This window comes from Oncorhynchus masou, chromosome 24 (genome assembly GCF_036934945.1).
Source record: "Oncorhynchus masou masou isolate Uvic2021 chromosome 24, UVic_Omas_1.1, whole genome shotgun sequence".
Taxonomy (NCBI): domain Eukaryota; kingdom Metazoa; phylum Chordata; class Actinopteri; order Salmoniformes; family Salmonidae; genus Oncorhynchus; species Oncorhynchus masou.
This window is the reverse complement of record NC_088235.1, coordinates 49,770,412-49,794,318: the sequence shown is the minus strand read 5'-3', so window position 1 is coordinate 49,794,318 and position 23,907 is coordinate 49,770,412. Positions and strand designations below refer to the sequence as shown.

The 23,907-nt window shown below is 41.4% G+C and overlaps 1 protein-coding gene across 2 annotated transcripts in view; it reads left to right on the top strand.

Annotated features, from left to right (window-relative positions):
* Nucleotides 1-23,907, top strand: part of LOC135512297 (glutamate receptor ionotropic, delta-1-like) — a 467,441-nt gene that overhangs the window by 370,302 nt on the left and 73,232 nt on the right. For both annotated transcript variants that reach the window (XM_064934181.1, XM_064934183.1), the window contains exon 8: nt 3,337-3,456. In XM_064934181.1, the coding sequence (XP_064790253.1) occupies nt 3,337-3,456 (120 nt within the window). The remainder of the gene's footprint in view (nt 1-3,336; nt 3,457-23,907) is intronic.

Sequence of the window (23,907 nt, the reverse complement as noted above, 5' to 3'; positions counted from 1 at the left end):
TTGTTGACTAGTCATGATTTCACACTACTGCTCACCATTCCCTGAGAAACTAGATGATTTTGAAATGTTTTACGTACTTCGCACATCATCTAATGGACATCACTTTGACCAGGCACCTGCACGGATAGGGCTCTACCTGTGCAGAGCACATGCCCCTTTGCCCTTCCACTCTCCCAAGTGGCCTTTTTGGTGGTGGTATAGTTTCCCACAAAATGTTTTTTTTTGTATGCATTTTGTATCATGGTTGTTCGGAATCCACTACTAGCTAGTCGTTGTCAAGTTCGCCACCCCCTCCCCGCCCATTGGTTGCGTCTGATGATCTTCCATGTACTGAGCTTGTGCGTGCCTGTTTGCGACTTTTTCCCAGTCTGCCCTGTATGGTGGTGTCCAAACAGGCTTGAGAGATGCTGTCACCGGTCGAGTGTGTGTTGCTAGCTACCTAGTTTAAATATCAACAGTACTGGCACAGCAGCATAACATTTGATTAACACTTGATAACACTTGATTTAGCCTACATCATCATCAATATTCAGTCTAGTTGGCTGATATGTACAGCAGAGAGAGGAAGAAATACATAGAGAGTAAAGGTCTTCACGGGTCCATTCCGAAATGGATCTGGGGCTTTCCCACCTAAACCCGATATGCATCAATAAATAAAAAATTATAATTTCGAGATGCGTTCCCGAATGGACCCGAGGACAACTAGACCCGTTCCGTATAGACCTGGTCAAGATGTGATCTGAGTCAGGGAAGCAGCTACTTTATTTTGGGTATTCGGGTACAGATGGATCCGTGAAGACCTCTAATAGAGAGATAAATCACAATCAGTAAAATATCTTGAGCTAATTTACTAGCAGATTTACTAGCAAAACAAAAACATTTTTCAGTTTGAGCACCTGCCCCCTTGAAGGTCTGTGCACGGCTCTGCTTTGCAACCCTTTTTCTACAGTAGATGTTCTTATCAGCACATGTTCCTGTCATTGACTTAAAATCAGTGGTCTGTATAGAAATTGAGCTGGTAACCTTGGTGGTCCAGCTAGTTGGACCATACAGTGCATTCAGAAACCATACAGTGCATTCAGTGCATTTAGCTCATTTATAAAATATAGAAAACAGAAATATTGCATTTACTTAAGTATTCAGACCCTTTACTCAGTAGTTTGTTGAGGCACCTTTGGCCGCAATTACAGCCTTCAGTCTTCTTGGGTATGACACCACAAGCTTGGCACACCTGTATTTGGGGAGTGTCTCCCATTCTTCTCTGCAGATCCTCTCAAGCTGTCAGGTTCAATGGGGAGCATCGCTGCAAAGCTATTTTCAGGTCTCTCCAGAGATGTTCGATCAGGTTCAAGTCCCGGTTCTGGCTGGGCCACTCAAGGACATTCGGAGACTTGTCCCGAAGCCACTCATGATTTGTCATGGCTATGTGCTTAGGTTTGTTGTCCTGTTGGAAGGTGAAACTTCACCCCAGTCTGAGGTCCTGAATGCTCTGGGAAAGGTTTTCATCAAGGATCTCTCTGTACTTTGCTCCGTTCATCTTTCCCTCGATCCTGACTAGTAACTCCGTCCCTACCGCTGAAAAAACATTCCACAGCATGATGCTAACACCACCATGCATCACCGTAGGGGTGGTGCAAGATTTCCTCCAGACGTGATGCTTGGCCTTCAGGCCAAAGAGCTCAATCTTGGTTTCTAAGAGTCTTTTAGGTGCCTTTTGGCAAACTCCAATCAAGCTGTCATGTGACTTTTACTGAGGAGTGGCTTCCGTCTAGCCACTCTACCATAACAGATGTTTTGCAGGAGTGCTGCAGAGATTGTTGTCCTTCTGGAACGTTCTCCCATCTCCACAGAGAAACTCTGGTGCTGTGACCATCAGGTTCTTGGTCACCTCCCTGACCAAGGCCCTTCTCCCCCGATTGCTCAGTTTGGCTGGGTGGCCAGCTCTAGGAAGAGTCTTGCTGGTTCCAAACTTCTTCCATATAAAAATGGAGGCCACTGGGTTGTTGGGGACCTTCAGTACTGCAGACATTTTTTGGTACTCTTCCCCAGATCTGTGCCTCGACACAATCCTGTCTCAGAGCTCTACGAACAATTCCTTCGACCTCATGGCTTAGTTTTTGCTATGACATTCACTGTCAGCTGTGGGACCTTATTTTGACAAGTGTGTGGCTTTCCAAATCAAGTCCAATTAATTTAATTTACCACAGAAGGACTACAATCAAGTTGTAGAAACATCTCAAGGATGAACAATGGAAACATGATGCACCTGAGCTCAATTTCGAGTCTCATAGCAAAGGGTCTGAATGCTTATGTGCATAAGGTTCTGTTTTTATATTCGCAAACATTTCTAAAAATCTGTTTTTGCTCTTTCATTATGGGATGCTGTGTGTAGATTGTTGAGGATCATTGTTTTATTGTATCACTTTTAGAATGAGGCTGTAACGTAAAAGAAATGTGGAAAAGTAAAGGGGTCTGAATACTTTCCGAATGCACTGTATATGCCATCTAGTATGAGTGTGTAACGTATCCTTTCCATATCACCTCATATAGATGCATCAGCATTTGGATGCATTTGTAATCTGTTGGCACTCAAGCGTAGGTTGCGTTGTAGTGTACTTATTTAAAATGTTATAGACCACTCAAAGCATATTAGAAATTTGAGCTTTCCTCAGTTCCATGCCTTTTAAGGAGTTTTTCCTAGCCACTGTGCATCTGCCTCTGCATTGTTTGCTCTTTGGGGTTTTAGGCGCAGGTTGACATTTATTTTGGTGAGTCTTGTCCTGAAGGCAGAACTGAGCGATTTTCCCTTAGATAGGCCAAAGTCAAAATTGACTACATTGTAAAAATGTATGAAAACAAAAATATGCTTTTTGGTCTTAATTTAGAATTAAGGTTAGGCTTTGAGCGAGTAACCGAAAGGTTGCTGGATCGAATCCCCGAGATGACAAGGTAAAAATCTGTCAATCTGCCCCTGAACAAACCCACTGTTCCCCGGTAGGCCTTCATTCTAAATAAGAATATATTCTTAACTGACTTGCGTAGTTAATTAAATAAAGGTTACATTAAAAAATATACTAAAATAGTGGTGTGGTTAAGGTTAGGTTTAAAAACTGATTTTATGACTTTGTTTCTGTGCCAGCTAGTAAACACTCTGCAGAGCTGCCTCCAGAACAAGAATTATATTTAAAAAAACACTAACCTGCATTTTGTTTTATGCTGGGTATCTGTACAGCACTTTGGGACAACTGCTTATGTAAAAAGGGCTAAATAAAATGCATTTCATTGATTGATTAGACACCACTTAAAGTATCCTTGTTATTATGTTGTTGCCAATAGAGACGGATCACCGGGTTAACAGGAATGATGGACTTCCGTGCTGAAGGTTCTAACTCCCACATCCAGTTTGAGATCCTGGGGACCAGCTACAGTGAGACGTTTGGGAAAGATGTCAAACGGGTGAGTCAATGTTGAACAACACAAATGGACATCCTGTTTTATTCACAGCTTTTTTCTGATATTGATCAATTGTGTTTCGGTACATGCAAGAACATATGCAATCATGGGCACAATGTGTATTCTATCTGTGTTTAGTAGTTCCAAAAACATCTGGTGATTTTGCAGAGTATTTACAGAAATACTCATCATAAATCTTGATGAAAATGCAAGAGTTATACATGAAACTTTAGATAAACTTCTCCTTAATGCAACCGCTGTGTCAGATTTCAAAAAAGCTTTACCGAAAAAGCAAACCATGCAATAATCTGAGTACGGCGCTCAGAGACCAAAACAACCCAAACAGATATACGCCATGTTGGAGTCAACAGAAGTCAGAAATAACATTATAAATATTCACTTACCTTTGATAATCTTCATCACAATGCACTTCCAGGAATCCCAGTTCCACAATAAATGTTTGTTTTGTTCGATAATGTCCATAATTTATGTCCAAATACTTCCTTTTGTTAGTGCGTTCAGTTCACAAACCAAAATTCATGAGAAACATCAATCTTTAGGATGTTTTTAACATAAATCTTCAATAAGAGAATTCCTTTGTCTGTAGAAATGCAATGGAACAGAGCTCGCTCTCACGTGAACGAGCGTCACGAGCTCATGGCACTTTGCCAGAGCCTTGACTCATTCCCCTCTCATTCACCCCGCTTCACAGTAGAAGCATCAAACAAGGTTTTAAAGACTGTTGACATCTAGTGGAAGCCTTAGGAAGTGGAATATGACCAACATCCCAATGTATCTTCAATAGGGAATGAGATGAAAAACAACCAACCTCAGATTTCCAACTTCCTGGTTGGATTTTTTTCTCAGGTTTTTGCCTGCCATATGAGTTCTGTTATAGTCACAGACATCATTCAAACAGTTTTAGAAACTTAAGAGTGTTTTCTATCCAGTGCTTTCTATTTATCCATATACTACTAATATGCATATATTAGCAACTGGGACTGAGTAGCAGGGAGTTTACTCTGGGCACTTTATTCATCCAAGCTACTCAATACTGCCCCCAGCCATAAGAAGTTAATGAGTACATTTGTACATGTGAGTACACACACTTACATATACCTTAGTTGATGATTAATGTAGATCCTTATAAACCATTTACTAAACACTAGAATGGCCGGGCCTCGACAAATACAATAGCTGGGGTAGGCAAGAGAATGGTCGTGGACAGGCAAAAGGTCAAAACCAGTTCAGAGTTCCAGAGGTACAGAATGGCAGGCCGAGGTCAGGGCAGGCCGAATGGTCAGGCAGGCGGGAATGGAGTCCAGAAAAACAGGCAAAGGTCAAAACCGGGAAGACTAGTAAAGAAAATAGAAAAGCAGGAGCACGTGGAAAACACGCTGATTGACTTGAACATACAAGACGACCTGGTGCAGAGAGACAGGAAACACAGGGATAAATACACTGGGGAAAATAAGTAACATCAGGAGGGTGTGGAGACAATTACAAGGACAGGTGAAACAGATCAGGGCATGACAGTACCCCCGCCCCCCCCCTCTAGGGACGCCACCTGACGTCCTACCTGGCTGATCGGGGTGTGTCTCACCGTATACACTGGCTGGCCATCAATGACACGGGGGGGCCTAGATGCAGAAGACAGAGGACAGTGAGACAAGGTTTTAATCCTGGAAACAGAATGTAGGGTGAACACGGAGGGTACGGGGAAACAGCAGACGGACAGCAGTGGGACTAATACCTCTAGAAATGGAGAAAGGACCAATGAAATGGGGAGGAAAGTTTTCGGGATTCTATCCGGAGGGGTAGGTTCCGAGTGGACCGCCATACCCTCAGTCCGACCCGATAGCGAGGAGCCAGAGTCCGGTGGTGGTCCCCTTGTCGACCGATACTTGGAGCTGTTCTTGAAAAGAGCCGCCCTAGGTCTTTTTTCAGGTACGCCGACAGCGGCGGACAAGCATCTGGGCTGAAGGTACGTTGACCTCAACGTCTTGCTCTGGGAAGAGCGGGGGCTGATTCCCCATGGAGCATTTGATAGGGGATAGTCCAGTAGCCGAGCAAGGGAGAATGTTCCTGGCACATTCCACCCAGACTATTTGCTGACTTCAGGTGGTGGGGTCACTGACAACCAGACACCAGAGTGCCGTCTCTATATCTTGAGGACATGCTGGCTCCGACTGGCCATTAGATTGAGGATGAAACCCAGAGGACATGCTGGCTGACGACCCACCGAGGATCCCGATCAGAGACGACGTCAACCGGGAGTCCATTGTTATGTTAGACGTGCTGCACCATAAACTGGACCGTCTCCTTGGCTGAAGGTAACTTAGGGAATGGGGATGTAATGGGCAGCCTTTGAGAATCTGTCCACCACCGTCAGAATGGTGGTGTTGCCATCTGGTGGAGGAAGCCCAGTGACGGAATCCAGAGAAATATGGGACCAGGAGCGATGAGATACAGGAAGTGGCTGTAGGAGGCCAGGCGGAGCTTGCCTCGGAGTCTTGCTTTGCGCACATACCAAGCATGCGGCAACGAAGGCCAATTCGTACTATAAGGGCACAAGGCGAGACCCAGATGCAGACACAGGAGGCAGATGGTTAGAGTCCAAGATGTTTATTAACAATCCAAAAGGGGTCGGCAATAGAATTTTCGTGGACAGGCAAAAGGTCAAAACCAATTCTTTTGAAGTTCAGTCGACCTTCAGATCAAAACCGTTCTATGCTAATATATTTTCAACATGGTGATGGACTTGAAGGTTTGAAAGGCTTGAAAATGTACCACAATCCAGCGATGCAAGGTGTCGAAAATTTTAATCATGCAAATTTTTCATTATACTGCCTTTTTCGTAAGCATGCTAGGCTAGCTAATGCTAAAGTAGCCCATTAAATTACACAACGCTAACATCAGTAACTTTAGATTAGAACCTGCAAAATAGTTTAATAATAATTAGTAAATGTTTTATAAGGATCTACATTAGTTATCAATCAGTTAGTAAGTGCATGAACTCACATTTATAAATGCACTCATTAACAATTATCAACTGGGTGGTTGGAGACCCAATTTTGTTTTACTGCTCTAATTACGTTGGTAACCAGTTTATAATAGCAAGAAAACCGGGGGTTTGGGGGGTGACTAATATACCACAGCTAAGGGCTGTGTCCATGTACTCTGCATTGCGTCATGCATAAGAACAGCCCCTAGCCATGGTATATTGGCCATATACCACGCCCCCTCGGGCCTTATTGCTTAAGCTTACCATTCATGACCTATATAAATACATTTATAAATATGTATATAAATGGTGAGTCAATCCATTAATCAACCATTTAGCATGCCTTATAAATAATATTTTGAGTTGCCAATAACTCCTTTATAACCAGTTTATATGTACATTTGTAGTATATTATGAATTATTTCCAAATTGTGAACATACTGTGATCCAATGACTATATATGAATGGACAAAGCAGTCGATCTCTTGACACCATTTATTCCTATGTGAAAACTCAATAGCGCACTGAAGCGAAATTAAGTTGGAAAGATGGCATCTCATGGAGACATAACATGGGCAGGTTGAGCTACTCCAGGAAGTGGCATTGCAGGCTAGCTCATTGCTGCCCCCTTTCATTGACTAACTCAAGTTGATGGCCGACCATTGTACTGCAGGCTGCTATTCGCAACTCAATTATCCTTATAACTTCTTATGTGCGGTTTTAAAATAATTGGTTCAAGGACATACATCTGGTGTTTTAGAATCAATTATTGGTACCATGATTGTCTCCAAAAATATATATATATATATATTTACACGAAATTGACCACAAATATAGCTTTCTTTCCATTCACAATAATGTGGGTTCCTGTTTATTGCTAACAATGCCTGCAGTACTACTTTTTGACTTTGAACTTCCCTGCTATGATCAAACACCTTATTAATTATCTTATAAATCATTAATAAATCATTTAAAGTGTTTATAAATGTTTACAGAACTATTTTGAGAATGCATATTGCCATTTACAAATATAAGAATAATGATAAATGGTAAGTAAACTATTTACAAACTGTTTATAAATGGTTTAATAAGGGACCTATAAAGTTTTCCCTGAAGGTCTGACACACACAGCTATACCAGCTGAAAGAGATGCATAATATGTTCTGCAGGTGCAGTGTAGTAGTGTGTCAATAACTATCACAGACTATTTACTTCTGATACTCATTAGTGGGCCAGTTATCTAAAATGGAAAAGCCACAAGTGGAAATTAGACAACATCAATAAGGAGACAAAACATCAATAAATGTTGTGTGTGTGTGTGTGTCTGTGCATCTATGTATGTCTGTGCGTGTGTATATGTGTGCCTGTGGTATGCAAGTCTGTGTGTGTGCATACATGCAAGTGTGTGTGTGTGAAAATTACCTAACCATAACCATAAATAGTATGCTTTGTTTGTGTGCACTGTGCGAGTTGTTGTTTGTTGATGCTTCTGTCCTGGTTCAGTCACAGAGTTACTGCAGAATTAAGAGGAATTGAGTTCACTGGCAATCAATGTGGAGCAGGGAGTGACTGGGAACTGTAATGAAGATTTAATCACTAGACTACCTAACTGGAATTATTAAGCCAATTCATCATACTATGGCCATTAGCAATTGCGGAAAACACACACACACACACACGCTACACAGTATAAGCAACACATGCATGCTATACACATGGTCACATGAGTACACACTACCTGTGCTGAAAAACATGTGCAGACATATAGATACAGCAGACACACAAACACTGGAGCATTCTTTTCTTGAAATCATTAGAGGCACCCAGGCAGGGCATGGGAGGGCCAGCTAATGGGATGCCAAATGCATTCAGTGTTGTTGTTCATTATCAGTATGCCTGTCTGCCTTCCCCTTGGAGCATGGCCATTTACTGGGGAAACCAGACACAAACACAAGTACCTCTCTGTCCCATTTAATAGCCTGTTCATATGTTCCTGGTGAGGAGTGTGGGATTGATTCAGCTATCACACAGGTCGACCATCACAAACAACATTGTCTCGCTCAGAAAAATAATTTTGTCCTTACCGATGCATGTTGAGTAGGCTTTGAGGACATTAAAGGGACATCTCACTGCTGCTCTATTTGGCTATATATAGGTCCATTAGTTATTAACATATAATTCGTGTCATAAACATTTCAAATTTCCTCACTACACGCAAATACGAGCGTTTCAGCATCTCACCGGTAGAAATGAGCCAGCAACATTTCCTGGTTGTAAGCAAACCACCATATCCAGAATTCATAGCGATTTCAGGACGTGGAGGACCACCCCGTGGTGTAACTAGGGCTGTTGCGGTGATCGTATTACCACCACAATTGCAGTCATGAGTCATGATCTCAGTAAAATTCCACCTGACCGTAGAGTCACGGTAGGCTCCTCTTATGCACTCTGGACATGCTTTGTTAGTACCCAACTCACTAATGATCATCAGGTTACTAATGGCCTGGTACTCAGGGATCTTTTGTCCCTCTAAGCACTCTGACATCAAAAATCACATCACACACTTATCATGAAAGAGTGTGTGCTTTTGAAGCTCACCTCACTGTGATTGATCAATTTGAAGAAAGAAGAAGTTCAACAACAGTTTGAAACTGAGTGGAAAACATGGTCATTCTGGATGTTGTTCCAAAGCCTAACAAAACGAATTGGACAGTGCTTTCTTAGCTGATGATTAATTCAAAACATCCATAAGCATATTCATATATGCATTGGCTTATGTGTATATATATATATATATATATATATATATATATATATATATATATATATATATATATATATACTGCTCAAAAATAAAGGGAACACTAAAATAACACATCCTAGACCTGAATGAATGAAATATTCTTATGAAATACTTATTCCTTTACATAGTTGAATGTGCTGACAACAAAATGTGCTGACAACAAAGTCACAAAAAAATGATCAATGGATGGAGCGAGACATGATGTCCCAGATGTGCTCAATTGGATTCCGGTCTGGGGAAAGGGCGGGCCAGTCCATAGCTTCAATGCCTTCCTCTTGCAGGAACTGCTGACACACTCCAGCCACATGAGGTCTAGCATTGTCTTGCATTAGGAGGAACCCAGGGCCAACCACATCAGCATATGGTTTCACAAGGGGTCTGAGGATCTCATCTTGGTACGTAATGGCAGTCAGGCTACCTCTGGCGAGCACATGGAGGGCTGTGCGGCCCCCCAAAGAAATGCCGTTCCACACCATGATTGACCCACCGCCAAACCGGTCATGCTGGAGGATGTTGCAGGCAGCAGAACATTCTCCACGGCGTCTCCAGACTGTCACGTCTGTCACATGTGCTCAGTGTGAACCTGCTTTCATCTGTGAAGAGCACAAGGCGCCAGTGGCGAATTTGCCAATCTTGGTGTTCTCTGGCAAATGCCAAACGTCCTGCACGGTGTTGGGCTGTAAGCACAACCCCCACCTGTGGACGTTGGGCCCTCATACTACCCTCATGGAGTCTGTTTCTCACCGTTTGAGCAGAAACATGCACATTTGTGGCCTGCTGGAGATCATTTTGCAGGGCTCTGGCAGTGCTCCTCCTGCTCCTCCTTGCACAATGGCAGAGGTAGCGGTCCTGCTGCTGGGTTGTTGCCCTCCTACGGCCTTCTCCACATCTCCTGATGTACTGGCCTGTCTCCTGGTAGCGCCTCCATGCTCTGGACACTACGCTGACAGACACAGCAAACCTTCTTGCCACAGCTCGCATTGATGTTCCATCCTGGATGAGCTGCACTACCTGAGCCACTTGTGTGGGTTGTAGACTCCGTCTCATGCTACCACTAGAGTGAAAGCACTGTCAGCATTCAAATGTGACCAAAACATCAGCCAGGAAGCATAGGAACTGAGAAGTGGTCTGTGGTCACCACCTGCAGAACCACTCCTTTATTGGGGGTGTCTTGCTAATTGCCTATAATTTCCACCTGTTGTCTATTCCATTTGCACAACAGCATGTGAAATGTATTATCAATCAGTGTTGCTTCTTAAGTGGACAGTTTGATTTCACAGAAGTGTGATTGACTTGGAGTTACATTGTGTTGTTTAAGTGTTCCCTTTATTTTTTTGAGCAGTGTATATATACATGAGCCGTAGCCAGAAAAAAACATGAATTAAAAAAATGATTGTGCCATTGTACAATACATAGCCCTTCCTCATATTATGCACAGCAGAAAAATATAAAAATAACTGATTTAAGATGTCTTTGGTACATAATTAGCCTAGCCTATACGCCAAAATTAAACAAATTCATAGCTAGCCTACAAATTTGTGAATTTGTATTTTTTTCTATTTTTATAATTCATAGGCTGACCCATTACCTACATAATATCTCATCACCATGTGTTTTAATCTCCTCCCCTCTCTCCTTCATTCCTTTCTCAAGCACATAGAAAGATGGGTTGTCAACAGTTTAATTAAATATGTTTTGTTGTGAAAACGTGATACTATTGATGTTTCCGAACAGATTTCACTTGGGTTGGAGAGCCCATGGCATACAGTGTTTGTGCGGAATATCACCTGTTGCACAGCAAGAGGCTGCATGCTCCTCAAATAGTGGTTGATTCTGACATCTATGTGAGAATGCTGTTCATTGACTACAGCTCATCATTCAACACCATAGTGCCCAGGACGCTCATCACTAAGCTAAGGACATTACGACTTAAACACCTCCCTCTGCAACTGGATCCTGGACTTCCTGATGGGGCTGCCCCCAGGTGGTAAGGGTAGGTTGCAACACGTCTGCCATGCTTATCCTCAACACTGGGGTCCTTCGGGGGTGTGTACTTAGTCCCCTCCTGTACTCACTGTTCACCCACTACTGTGTGGCCAAACACGAGTCCAACACCATCATTAAGTTTGCTGACGACACAACAGTGGTAGGGCTGATCAACAACAACAATGAGACAGGCCATGGTGAGGTCAGAAAATTTGCAGTTTGGTGCCAGGATAATAACCTTTCTCTCAATGTGAGCAAGACAAAGGAGCTGATCGTGGACTACAGAAAAGGCGGGCCAAACAGACCCCCATTAACATCGACGTTGCTGTAGTAGAGCCGGTCGAGAGTTTCAAGTTCCTTGAAACTTCCACCAATGAACTATCGTTGCCCAAACACACTGCGACAATTATGAAGAGGGCAAGACAAAACCTTTTCCCACTCAGGAGACTGAAAAGATTTGGTATGGGTCCCCCGATCCTCAAAAAATTGTCAGAGCCTCCAGTCACCCAAGTCATGGACTCTTTTCTCTGCTAGCGCATGGCAAGCGGTACCAGAGCGCCAAGTCTAGGACCAAAAGGCTCCTTAACACCTTCTACCACCCAAGCCATAAGACTGCTGAACAATGAATTGAATGGCCACCAGTCTATTTACATTAACACCCACCCTCCACCCCCCCCCCCCAGTTTAATGGCATCATTAAACTGAAGACTTGTTTTTAGTTTATCAAATCAATTCTCTGTAATTATTCTAACGTGATTAACTAATCAGGTAGATGTAATTCACTAGGAAGTCGAGGCACCAAGGAAAATATTCAGATTACTAAGTTATAATTTTCCTAATATACCTTCCAGATATTTTAATATCTGATCAATTAGTCTTCTAATTAACAAATTATTCTTTACCTCACGTTAGTCTCATTCCGAACATCGTAAGTTGTTGGTTATCTGCACGTACCCAGTCTTCACTATGAGTCATCCATACATCAATTGTCTTAAATCATGTATTTATTAATCACAGAAATGCACACAAACAAACAGAAGATAGTTACAAGGAAGTGATAGCGGAGTTTCCCTAGTGGGATAAACCGGTATCGCGGCTTGATGGACAAAAGGGAAGTGGGGGTCGACTGAGATAAAAGACACTACAAAGTGATAATTATAACAATTGAAATGCTAATCCTTTGTACATGAACACTCACTCATTCGGGAATAATTGCAATCAGTATATATATTTACGCTCAGTGTGTCGCCTTGATCTCTGTTGGAAAGTTTGTTTCTTTTGGAGAGTTTGTCCGCCTTCTCTCTCTCTGCTGTGGTTGGAATGGATAGTTCAGAGTAACATTCGGCAATGTGGTTATAGAATAGATGTTTCGGCGGTTGTCTGTCTTTGCGTTCAATGACACCGAATTCCTAGCTGCAGACTAGTAATTACTATCAAAGATTTGTTCTTATTCTGTCGGTTCGATAGTCTCAGAGTTAAAACACGTGGTATGGTTAAGAATTCAGCAGTGGGCTCAAACCTTAGCCCTCTCATAAATTGAGAGAAGCATGGTCTGAAGATAAATTCCCAAGGTGGGGGTTATATTTGGAAGAGCAGAAAGGAGCTGTCCAATGACGCCAGATCAATGTCTGTGCTCATGAGGCAGGCCTATGATTTAGTTAAACTCCAAAGGGAATTGGAGTTTCCTGCATTAAACAGTATAAAATCACATTACATAATTTCCCAAATAGTTTCATCTTTACTCATTCATTTTATACAACAATTATATGAAAGCCTCACAACTGAGACTCTTGTATAAACAGGGTTATGGTAAGGTGGCTGTATTGGCTCTCATGAATTTCACAAAATTGTACCAAACGGACCAGTTCGTAGCTGGCTTCTTCACCAACCATTTATACCGTCTCCAGAGCATGAATATTGTTCAGTTCTCAAGTTCTGTGAGCTGGAAGAAGTTCCTTTCTTCTCTCTATGAAAACTCACTCTCTCTCTCTATACTGTCGGGCCATGAGGAAGAATCTCCTCCAGGAATTTATGGCCTGCCTAACACCAGCCTGGGTGTAGGAGAGAGAGAAAGAGAGAGAGAGAGAGAGAGAGAGAGAGAGAGAGAGAGGGGGGGATGGTGCTCGCTGTTCCCAAAAAGGACAACGTCATGACAATAGTCACTTCACCCCTACCTATATATACAAATTACCTCAACTACCTATACCCCCGCACACTGACTCGGTACCCTTTTGGAACCACACATCCTGTATCCGGGATAATTGTCATCAACTACGCAACGGTCAAATAATCTTACGAGAAAATATTCATATTCATGAAATCACAAGTGAAATATAGCGAAACACAGCTTAGCCTTTTGTTAATCACCCTGTCTTCTCAGATTTTGAAATTATGCTTCACAGCGAAAACAATACAAGCATTTGTGTAAGTTTATCTATATATTAACAAAACATTATGTACACCTAGCGGCAGGAAACTTGGTCACGAAAATCAGAAAAGCAATCAAATTAATCGTTTACCTTTGATGATCTTCGGATGTTTTCACTCACGAGACTCCCAGTTAGACAGCAAATGTTCCTTTTGTTCCATAAAGATATTTTTTATATCCAAATACCTCCGTTAGTTTGATGCGTTATGCCCAGGAATCCACCGGAAATAGCGGTCACGACAATGCAGATAAAAATTCGAAATGATATCCATAATAACGACAGAAACATGGCAATCATTTTTTATAATCAATCCTCAAGGTGTTTTTCAAATATCTATTCGATAATATATCAACCGGGACAACACTAGGACCGGAAGAAAAAATGGCTACCTCTCTGTTTTGTGCAAAAATCACACTGAGAGCCAACAACTGACCACTTACGGAATGTGGACGTTTACGCTCATTCTTCAAAATAAAGGCCTGAAACTACGTCTAAAGGCTGTAGACACCTTAGGGAAGCCACGGAAAAAGGAATCTGGTTGATATCCCTTTCAATGGTCAATAGGGATGCATAGGAACACAGAGCTTTCAAAATAAGAGTCACCTCCTGATTGGATTTTCCTCAGGCTTTCGTCTGCAATATCAGTTCTGTTATATTCACAGACAATAAACTTTAGAGTGTTTTCTATCCTAAGCTGTCAATTATATGCATATTCTAGCATCTGGTCATGAGAAATAGGCCGTTTACTTTGGGAACGTTATTTTTCCGAAAATAAAAAATAGTGCCCCCTAGCTTCAAGAGGGTACCAGTACCCCCTGTATATGGCCTTCTTATTGTTATTTTATTGTGTTACTTTTTATTATTTTTTACTTTAGTTTATTTGTTAAATACTTTCCTCTTGAACTGCAGTTGGATAAATCCTCTTGATGCTATGGGGGCGCTATTTCATTTTTGGATAAAAAGACGTGCCCGTTTTAAGCGCAATATTTTGTCACAAAAAGATGCTCGACTATGCATATAATTGATAGCTTTGGAAAGAAAACACTCTGACGTTTCCAGAACTGCAAAGATATTCTCTGTGCGTGCCCTAGAACGTGAGCTACAGGCAAAACCAAGATGAAACGGCATCCAGGAAATCAGCAGGATTTTTGAGGCTCCATTTTCTATTGTCTCCTTATATGGCTGTGACTGCGAGAGGAATGAGCCTGCCCTTTCTGTCATTTCCCCAAGGTGTCTGCAGCATTGTGACGTATTGGTAGGCATATCATTGGAAGATTGACCATAAGGGACCACATTTAACAGGTGTCCGCCCGGTGTCCTGCGCCGAAATTGGTGCGCAAATCTCAGCTGCAAGTATTTTTCCATGGAATTCAGAGAAGAAAGCAGGCTTCCACGAACGATATATCAATGAAGAGATATGTGAAAAAACACCTTGAGGATTGATTCCAAACAACGTTTGCCATGTTTCGGGCGCTATTATGGAGTTAATTCGGAAAAAGTTTGACTTTGTTGGTGACTGAATTTTCGGTTCGTTTCGGTAGCCAAATGTGATGTACAAAACGGAGCGATTTCTCCTACACAAAGATTCTTTCAGGAAAAACTGAACATTTGCTATGTAACTGAGAGTCTCCTCATTGAAAACATCCAAAGCTCTTCAAAGGTAAATTATTTTATTTATTTGGTTATCTGGTTTTTGTGAAAATGTTGCGTGCTAAATGCTACTCAAAATGCTAAGCTAGCTTTGCATACTCTTACACAAATTAGTGAATTGCTATGGTTCAAAAGCATATTTTGAAAATCTGAGATGACAGTATTGTTAAGAAAAGGCTAAGCTTGAGAGCAGGCGCATTATTTTCATTTTATTTGCAATTTTCAGAAATCGTTAACATTGCATTATGCTAATGAGCCTGAGGCTTTATTCACGATACCGGATCCGGGATGGGGAGTATCAAGAGGTTAAGGGCTTGTAATTAAGTGTTTCACAGTAAGGTCTACGCTTGTTGTATTTGGAGCATGTGACAAATAAAGTGTGATATACCTTAGGTGGCAGGTAGCCTAGTGTTTAGCGCATTGGACCAGTAACCAAAGGTTGCTAGATCGTATCCCTGAGCTGACAAGGTAAAAATCTGTCATTCTGTCCCTGAACAAGGCAGTTAACCCACTGTTCCTAGGCCGTCATTGTAAATAAGAGTTTGTTATTTACTGACCTGCCTAGTTAAATAATGGTTTAAAAAAATGATATATGGAGTGAAATAACCAGAGTATCCAACCCTGCATGAGTGAAAACCGAACCGGAGGGAAAGTGGCCTCCATTCACTATTTGAGTGCATAAAGATGACATGTCTTTTATCCCCTGCCCCTGTTCCTGCCAATTTGATAATGGGCCATTCTAATCTAAACTAATTTGACATATTAGAAAAGACAAGATAAAATAATTTAAAATATGATCATTTGATGAGAGAACAACGTGTGCAGCCTGAGGCAGGGCACAGAGCTCTAGCTTTTTGTGCGACTCAAATCATTACTATCATCAATAGCCTATAGTCGCATCATGCACCCCATATACATTTTGAATTCTAAGACGTTCAAAAGTTTGTATCTTTCACAACTAAACTTGCCACTTCATATGTGCAGTCACTTCGGAATGGGAAAACATTAAAAACATTTTTTTTTTAACATTTTTGTTATTTAGCATACACTCTTATCCAGGTTGACTTACATACATTTTCATGCTTTTTTCCTACTGGTTCCCCACGGGAAACGAACCCACAACCCTGGCGTTGCAAGCACCGTGCTCTACCAACTATTTAAATCAGATTAGTTAAATTACATCCCTACTATAATTGCACTTATAAGCATATGTTATCTGCTAAATGAACAAGCCTACATCCTATAGCATGGTGCATAGCCAGATAAAATACAGTAAGCCAACTCATATTCTGTTCTTCAGAAGAAAAAAAAAATCATATCATAATGTTTCTTTAGACTTGCCTAACATAAATAATTAATTTATTTTGATTGTGTATATTAAATTGATTTATTAGACTTTTTTCTATGTAGATATTCCAAAGGTGTGCATCAGTGGCTTGTATGCGTGGAGGCCTGGCTAAATGTGTTTATGTTAATTATTGGTCAATTACTATGAGACTTTTGCATGACAATAACCAGCTGACAACATTTCATGACTGCCACAGTCCTTGGTGTAACGTTATCCAATTGATGTGAGAAATATCCACGTCTGTGTTTGTAGCCAGCACTTTCAGCCAGAAGATTTCAAACGGAACGGAAGTCTCAACTGATGGGATTGCCATGTCATTGAACGTTGAAAAGGGATGCTATTCTATTGATTTCCCCCTTTACTACAAAGAAGAAGCTATCCGATCAGCCAATATCAGCGCAGCAGAAAATGACCTATCTAACTAGCTACAGTAGCTATAGCGAAGTAACTACTGCGGAGGCTAATGTGACTGTGTTCTATTAAGATTCCGATCCCATCAACATCTTCAGAGGCATCGAGATCAAGCTCAGCACAAGGAACTCGTGTAAGACACCTCCTAAAATCTTATTAAGATCTATTCAATCTTTCCATGACTCCACGATGAGCAAATAAATATACTGGAGCTAGGCATAAACATGGTTTGTGTCTTGTTGTTATAGTTGGTGTGTTTACAATTAGGCTACAACGTCCACTGTAGTTCTCTCTGTATTATGGAGGCTGAGTTGATTGGTCATGCAAGGCTTGAAGTCTACATTGGAGTAAGAGAGGTGTTAGTAAGGAGGGGATGGTGTGGGTGACTGACTGGTGTCTGTTGTGGGTGTGTATTGTATGTGTGAAGGTTAGTATGCATGATCTATTGATATGGGGGGGATGGGTGGACATAGTAGGTTGTTTGAGTGTGTCTTGGTAGGGACAAAGTAATAAACTGTTAGCTAATCACTGACTACCGTGTGTCCTACAGTAATCCTGCTGCTAATGACAATGACCTTGACACCAGCTTTAGTAGTACAGAGCCTGTAGACCCATTGGATGAAAGCTTTCAGCCTCGAATAAGCTCAAGCACAACATCATCTGACTTAGAAACATGCAAGGACAGCCAAAGGTATTTATGAAAGCACAATACCCTCTTGAGAAAACGAAATCCCCATTAAACTAAACTGCCTATAAGACAAGTGCTCTTCAAACTTTTCACATCCTTGCAATCAGTTATTTTGCATTTGGGAGAAGGGCTGTTAGTACAGTATATTCTTCTGGCCTATTGCCTTTATTGTTGACAGTGCTTGTCTACTCAACAGTACAACTGTACTTGCTCATACATAACAATACACAACTAGACTGTCTACAAGTCAAGCCCCCCTCAAACTTTTCACATCTTTGCTAACAGCCCATCTCAATGTCCCATTATTGACTCAAAGTGTAATAAAACACATGCCAGTCTACTGTACCCTATTTTGGTTACAGATGAACATGAGGTTTAATGTATGATTACACATACTCATGATCAGTCTTCATGTCTTTCCAGGGGACTTGCAGTACATACAAATCTTCTGCAAGAGGTCGAAGCAGTGAGTGGTGAAGAACCGCCACAGCGCTACCATTCCCCAGCAAAAGAAGAGGTTGACTAGCTGAAAAAACATTATGGAACCTGCCTGAAACATTCAACCTACACAACATCCATATTAAGTTAGACTGATGTTGCAGTACAATATAGAAAAACCTAGTATGCTCACAATTGCATTGTGGTGTAGATATTGTTAGCTGTTGTACATATGTACACAAGGGTGTTTTATATGATCTCTTTTACATGTGTACTGACAAGTAACTAAATGATTCCGGCTGCATCAAAAACCAGTAAAGTGTTGACTTCAACTTTGTATAAACTAGCTTCAATCTTACTGCTAAAACAAATGATGCAGAGAGTTGGTGTATCATTTAAACTTGACTTTGTTGGAAAGTAAACAGGTTTCAATAAAACAGCAGATTGGTCTGTCAATATAACAAATAAGTAGACGTGGCTTGTATTCAGGACAAAGTGTATTTGCTCTGGAGACCGAGGAGAGTTTACACAGCAGTATGCAGTAACAGTTATGGCAATTTATGACATATATATACAGTATAAACAGTACAATACAAATATACTACTAACGCTTACAGTAAATACTACAGTTCTACAAAGGGAATACTTGCATATGGTGCGTTTTGGTGGTGCAATGAGGTGTTCAGAGTCACTTTGATACAAGGGGAGATTGTTGTTTTATGGGACCTTTCACATCTCCTCTTTAGAGTCATCAACTTATTTTTATCAAAGTGGTATTGTATGTGAAAGAAAAACGAAAGCACTACTAGACATTCATGGGCAATCGTTGTGTACTGTCTGTATTCTTACTGTAGCAGCATGGTGTAGAATATATCCCACAGACACACATTAGCTAGCTAGCTACAACACACAGGTATAGTTACTGCAAGACTAATAATGTATCAGTCATAAAGCCAAAGTCATTCCTTTTCTCTACACCATCATAAAAAAAGACCGTCAGAATACAATACATTTTAGGTATAGGAAACACGGCCTTCGAAAGTTGCACCATTATGTGGACCTGGCCCCACCCACACCGTTCTACACATGGAAACATGGAAGGGGGTTGGAGGCAAAGGAAAAATAAATAAGTGCTACCAAATATAACAATATGCATTTCATAAATATTACAAAAGTGTATAAATAAGGCGTACTAAAACACGTCTGTAAAATCTCAATGAGGACATAGCAAATTTTCATTAGTCGTAGGGTACATCATACGAAAAACGTCAGAATAATCTACAAGAGACACATATTTCATGTTCAAATTCACAACATAACATACATAGGCATTTCATCCTTAAGTCCTTCAGGAAATAATGTCTGGAGGGTGAAAATCCCAAAACATTCTCTTTTACTCAGAGTATCTCCTCCCCTGTCTGCTATCTTAACTTTCTCTATGCCACAAAATCTAAAGGTGGCAATGTCATGCTTCAGGTCATTGAAATGTACAGCGACTGGATAATCCCTGTCATTTCTCCTGATTGAACTTTTATGTTCATAATGGTGCAACTTTCAAAAAATCCTAAAAGCTCTGACGAAGGCCGTGAGGCTGATACGTAAGCTTATTAAAGATCGGTGATACTATCGAGAGCAGTGTGTGGTTTCCTTTCTCCTTCATCTTGTTCAATTGTTGCCATGCACCTGCAAATTAGATTGCTCAGATGTGCGAGTGCCTTTTGAATTAGGTATAGGAAACACAGCTAGCTAGTTAGCTAGTTAACTTGGCCAGCAGTGGTACTAGCAAGCACGGTTATGGACAAATCAATCAACAAATTATACTGTACTGAACTACACTGCCTTATGTAAAAAGAGAGGTTACAGTATATTGCTAGCTAACTACTGACAGTAAAACAACCTACTCATTTGTCATTTGCCCTCCTGAGTCCTGGTACAGCTTGTGTAAATTGCAATTATTTTGCTCACTGTCTAAATTCCTCCTCAGTGTATTCTGGCTCAAATAAATTGGGCTTTATCTTCCTATGTAAAAAAAATGTGTTGTCGGTCAGCTCTTCTTGGAAAGAGGACTCATCAGAAAAAGCCATTGTAGCTAATTATTTTGCAATCTCGGGATAGATAGTGCACGGTAACAAAGCTTCAGTGAACCTGTAAACTAGGTCCTCCCTTGTTTTAAAAAGCCTGCCTTTGATGGTAGGAACAAGGAAGTAGGGTTCCCGTCGGGCTGTAGTCTTTACAAAGCCAGGGAAAATGAGTCAACCCAGATATCCTGCAATGCCCTGACAGATAGGAACATCGGCTCTATTGAACAAGGGCAAACCAATATTTACGCGCTGCTAATGTGGCCACAATAATTGTTCCAAAATATGACTCCATTCATTTTTAGATCAGACAGCAGGCTCAATCAACAAATGCCATCATTGGTTGAACTCTCCCGGCACGAAAATTCAAAAATACAGCTATAGTGCATAATTATGTCTAAAACCTCCTCTCATCAATCAGAAATCTGTAGGGAGACTGGAAAAACACCCCAAATAGTCTCTAGCGGTGAAGTTTCCCTTTAACGTGTCACTTTTCTGGTACTCTTGCCTACCTCTATTCTCCCTATTGTTTTTATCTGCCACTCTCCCCTCCATCGTCATTTATCTGCATTAAGTCAATTTTCTCACTGGCCTGATGGCTCTCAGATGAAGCGACTATTGGGGTCTGAACCAAATGAAGACTGAAATACCATTTCCTGGTTGCTACACTTAGGTTTCTTTAGCTATCGCTCAGTGCTGCTGAATGATGTATGTTGTTGTTGTTGTTTTCTAATTTGATCATATTGATGTGCCAACTTGTATTCAGTCAGCAGATTTTGTTAGAGTTCCTACTTATATTTCTCATCGAAAGCCATTCATTTGACAGTTATTCCTCCTGAATAAATATCGTACAAAGATAGAAATAGAAAGGAAGACAAAAAGATAAAGAGAGTGAGAAAAAGGTAAGAGAGAAAAGTCTCTCGGGTAACATATGACCTCCATCATGGCCATATGCCTTGACTCTCATTGGCTCTTCTCTGAGCGATGTATTCTTTGCAGGAAAGTCAAGAGGTAATCTTTTGCTCTCATTCCTTCCCTCTCTCATTCTCAATCTCCATTTAACATAATGATGGTGTAGTGGGGGCCTTTGGGAGGCTACAATGACAGACAGGCACCACGTCTGCCTGTCTTTGCTTTCTTAGAGGAGATATGATTCCAGCGATGAGGGTTTGGAGCTTTTCAAAACAAAAGTTAATGTGTTTATAGAGTCCTTTTTACAACGGCAGTTGTCACAAAGTTGTCACAAAATGCTTATACACTTTGAGGCTTCAAGAGTGACCTTGGGAGTGAATGTTAGTTGGCTTTTCATAGCCAAGCATTTAGAGGTCGAGACAGAATGGCTGCAGCAGAACAGCAAAAACTGGGTCAGCATGACCAGGTGGACTAGGGATGGGGACAGCCAGGAGTCTCAGGGCTCAGACGAGAGAGAGAGAGAGAGAGAGAGGAATTATACAAGATATATCAGGCTGACCCTAGCCCCCTGACACAAAGACTATTGCAGCATTGATACAGGAGACTGAGACTGTGCACCGGGTGCCAAGTCCAAGTCCAAATTTAGCCCCAGACAGGGACAACCAGGCAGGATATAACCCCACCCACTTTGGCTAAGCACAGTCCCCTAAAGAGATCTCAAAAGACTTACTGCCCTGAGCCAAGGCCGAATATAGCCCACAAAGATCTCCCCACTGCAGGAGCCTGAGGACAGGGAGGATGGAAGAGCGCGAGCAAGCCAGTGACTCAGCCCCCATAATAGGGTCAGAGGCAGAGAATCCCAGTGGAGAAAGGGGAGCCGGCCAGGCAGAGGCAGCAAGGGTGGTTCGTCATGCCAGTGCCTTGCCATTCGCCTTCACAACCCTAGCCTAGACGACACTCAATCATAGGACCTACTGAAAAGATGAGTCTTCAGTAAAGACTTAAAGGTTGAGACCGAGTCTGTGTCTCACATCGATCGGCACACAATTCATACAAATTTAGCTCTGCCTCCAGCTGTTTGCTTTGAAATTCTAGGAACAATAAGTAAGCCTGCGTCTTGTGAACGTAGCGTATGTGTAGGTAGGTACGGCAGAACCAAATTGGCGAGATAGGTAGGAGCAAGCCTATGTAATGCTTTGTAGGTTAGCAGTAAAACCTTGAAATCAGCCCTAGCCTTAACAGTAAGCCAATGTAGGGAAGCTAGCACTGGGGTAATATGATCAACATTTGTTGGTTCTAGTCAAGATTCTAGCAGCAGTATTTAGCAATAGCTGGAGTTTACTTAGTGCCTTATCCGGGTAGCCAGAAAGTAGAGTGTAATCTTGAAGTGACAAAAACAGAGTTTAGCTTTTCTGTATCAAATTTGGACAAAACATTTAAGATTTTTGCAATGTTACAAAGATGAAAAAGGGCTGCTCTTGTTCATCGAAGAAAAGATCAGGGTCCAGAGTAACACCAAGGTCCTTCATTTATATTTGAGAGGACTGTACAACCATATGGATTCATTTTCAGATCTAAAAGCAGATATCTTTCAACATAAGAATGCCCACTACAGGAAGTAGCTCTTTCAGTAGTTTAATGATCATTGAAGAAGAAGAAGTTGAAGAAGTTCATGAATTCATCACTGCTGAAGTGAAGTGAACGCCAACCTCACTAGGGGAATGCTGCTTTTTATTTAGCTTTGCGACAGTATACATTTTTTTTCTTTTTTTTCTATTCTCCTCAATCAGGTTGGAAAAATAGGCTGTTCAGGCAGCAGGGAGGGATTTTTGATATCGCACATTATTGCACGTTATTGTACGATACCAACAATTCCTACTAGTTTTCCAGGCACGTTGGAAGACTTCCAATTTTCTGGAAGCTTTCTTCAGGGCTCGGGTATTTTCTTAATACCAGGGAGATAGTTGTTTGTGACATTTCTTTTGCTGTGCGACTGCATCTAGGGTATTATGCAAGGTTAAGTTTAGATCCTCGATTAGGCTGTTAAGAGATTTTTGTACTCTGACATCCTTGAGTAGGTGGAGGGGGTCTGGAAGGGCATCAAGGAATCTTTGGGTCTTCCAAGGATTTGTAGCGCGGCTTTTGATAATCCTTGGTTGGAGTATGAGCAAATTATTTGTTTTCGATTGCAAACGTAATAAGATGGTGGTACGATAGTCCAGAATTATGAGAAAAACATTTTGATGCAGTAAATCTATTCCACGGGACAAAACTAGATCCAGGGTATGATTTTGGCAATGCGTAGGTCCTGAGACATGTTGGATAAAACTCACTGAGTCTGTAATGGCTCTGAAAGCCTTTTAGAGTGGGTCTGTGGAGTTCTTCATGTGAATATTGAAGTCATGAAAAAATGTACTATTTTCTGCCATGACTCGAGGGTCAGATAGGAATTTAGGGAACTCAGTGAGGAATGCTGTATATGGACCAGGAGGCCTGTAAACAGTAGCTATAAAAATGGATTGGGTAGGCTGCATGGACATCATGACTAACTCAGAAAATGAAATTTGCTGTCAAAAATGATAGCAACACCTCCGCCTTTGTGGAATGCACAGGGGATATGGTCACTAGTGTAACCAGGAGGACAGGCCTCATTTAACTCTGTAAATTCATCAGTTTAAGCAATGTTTCAGACAGGTCAATCACTTTT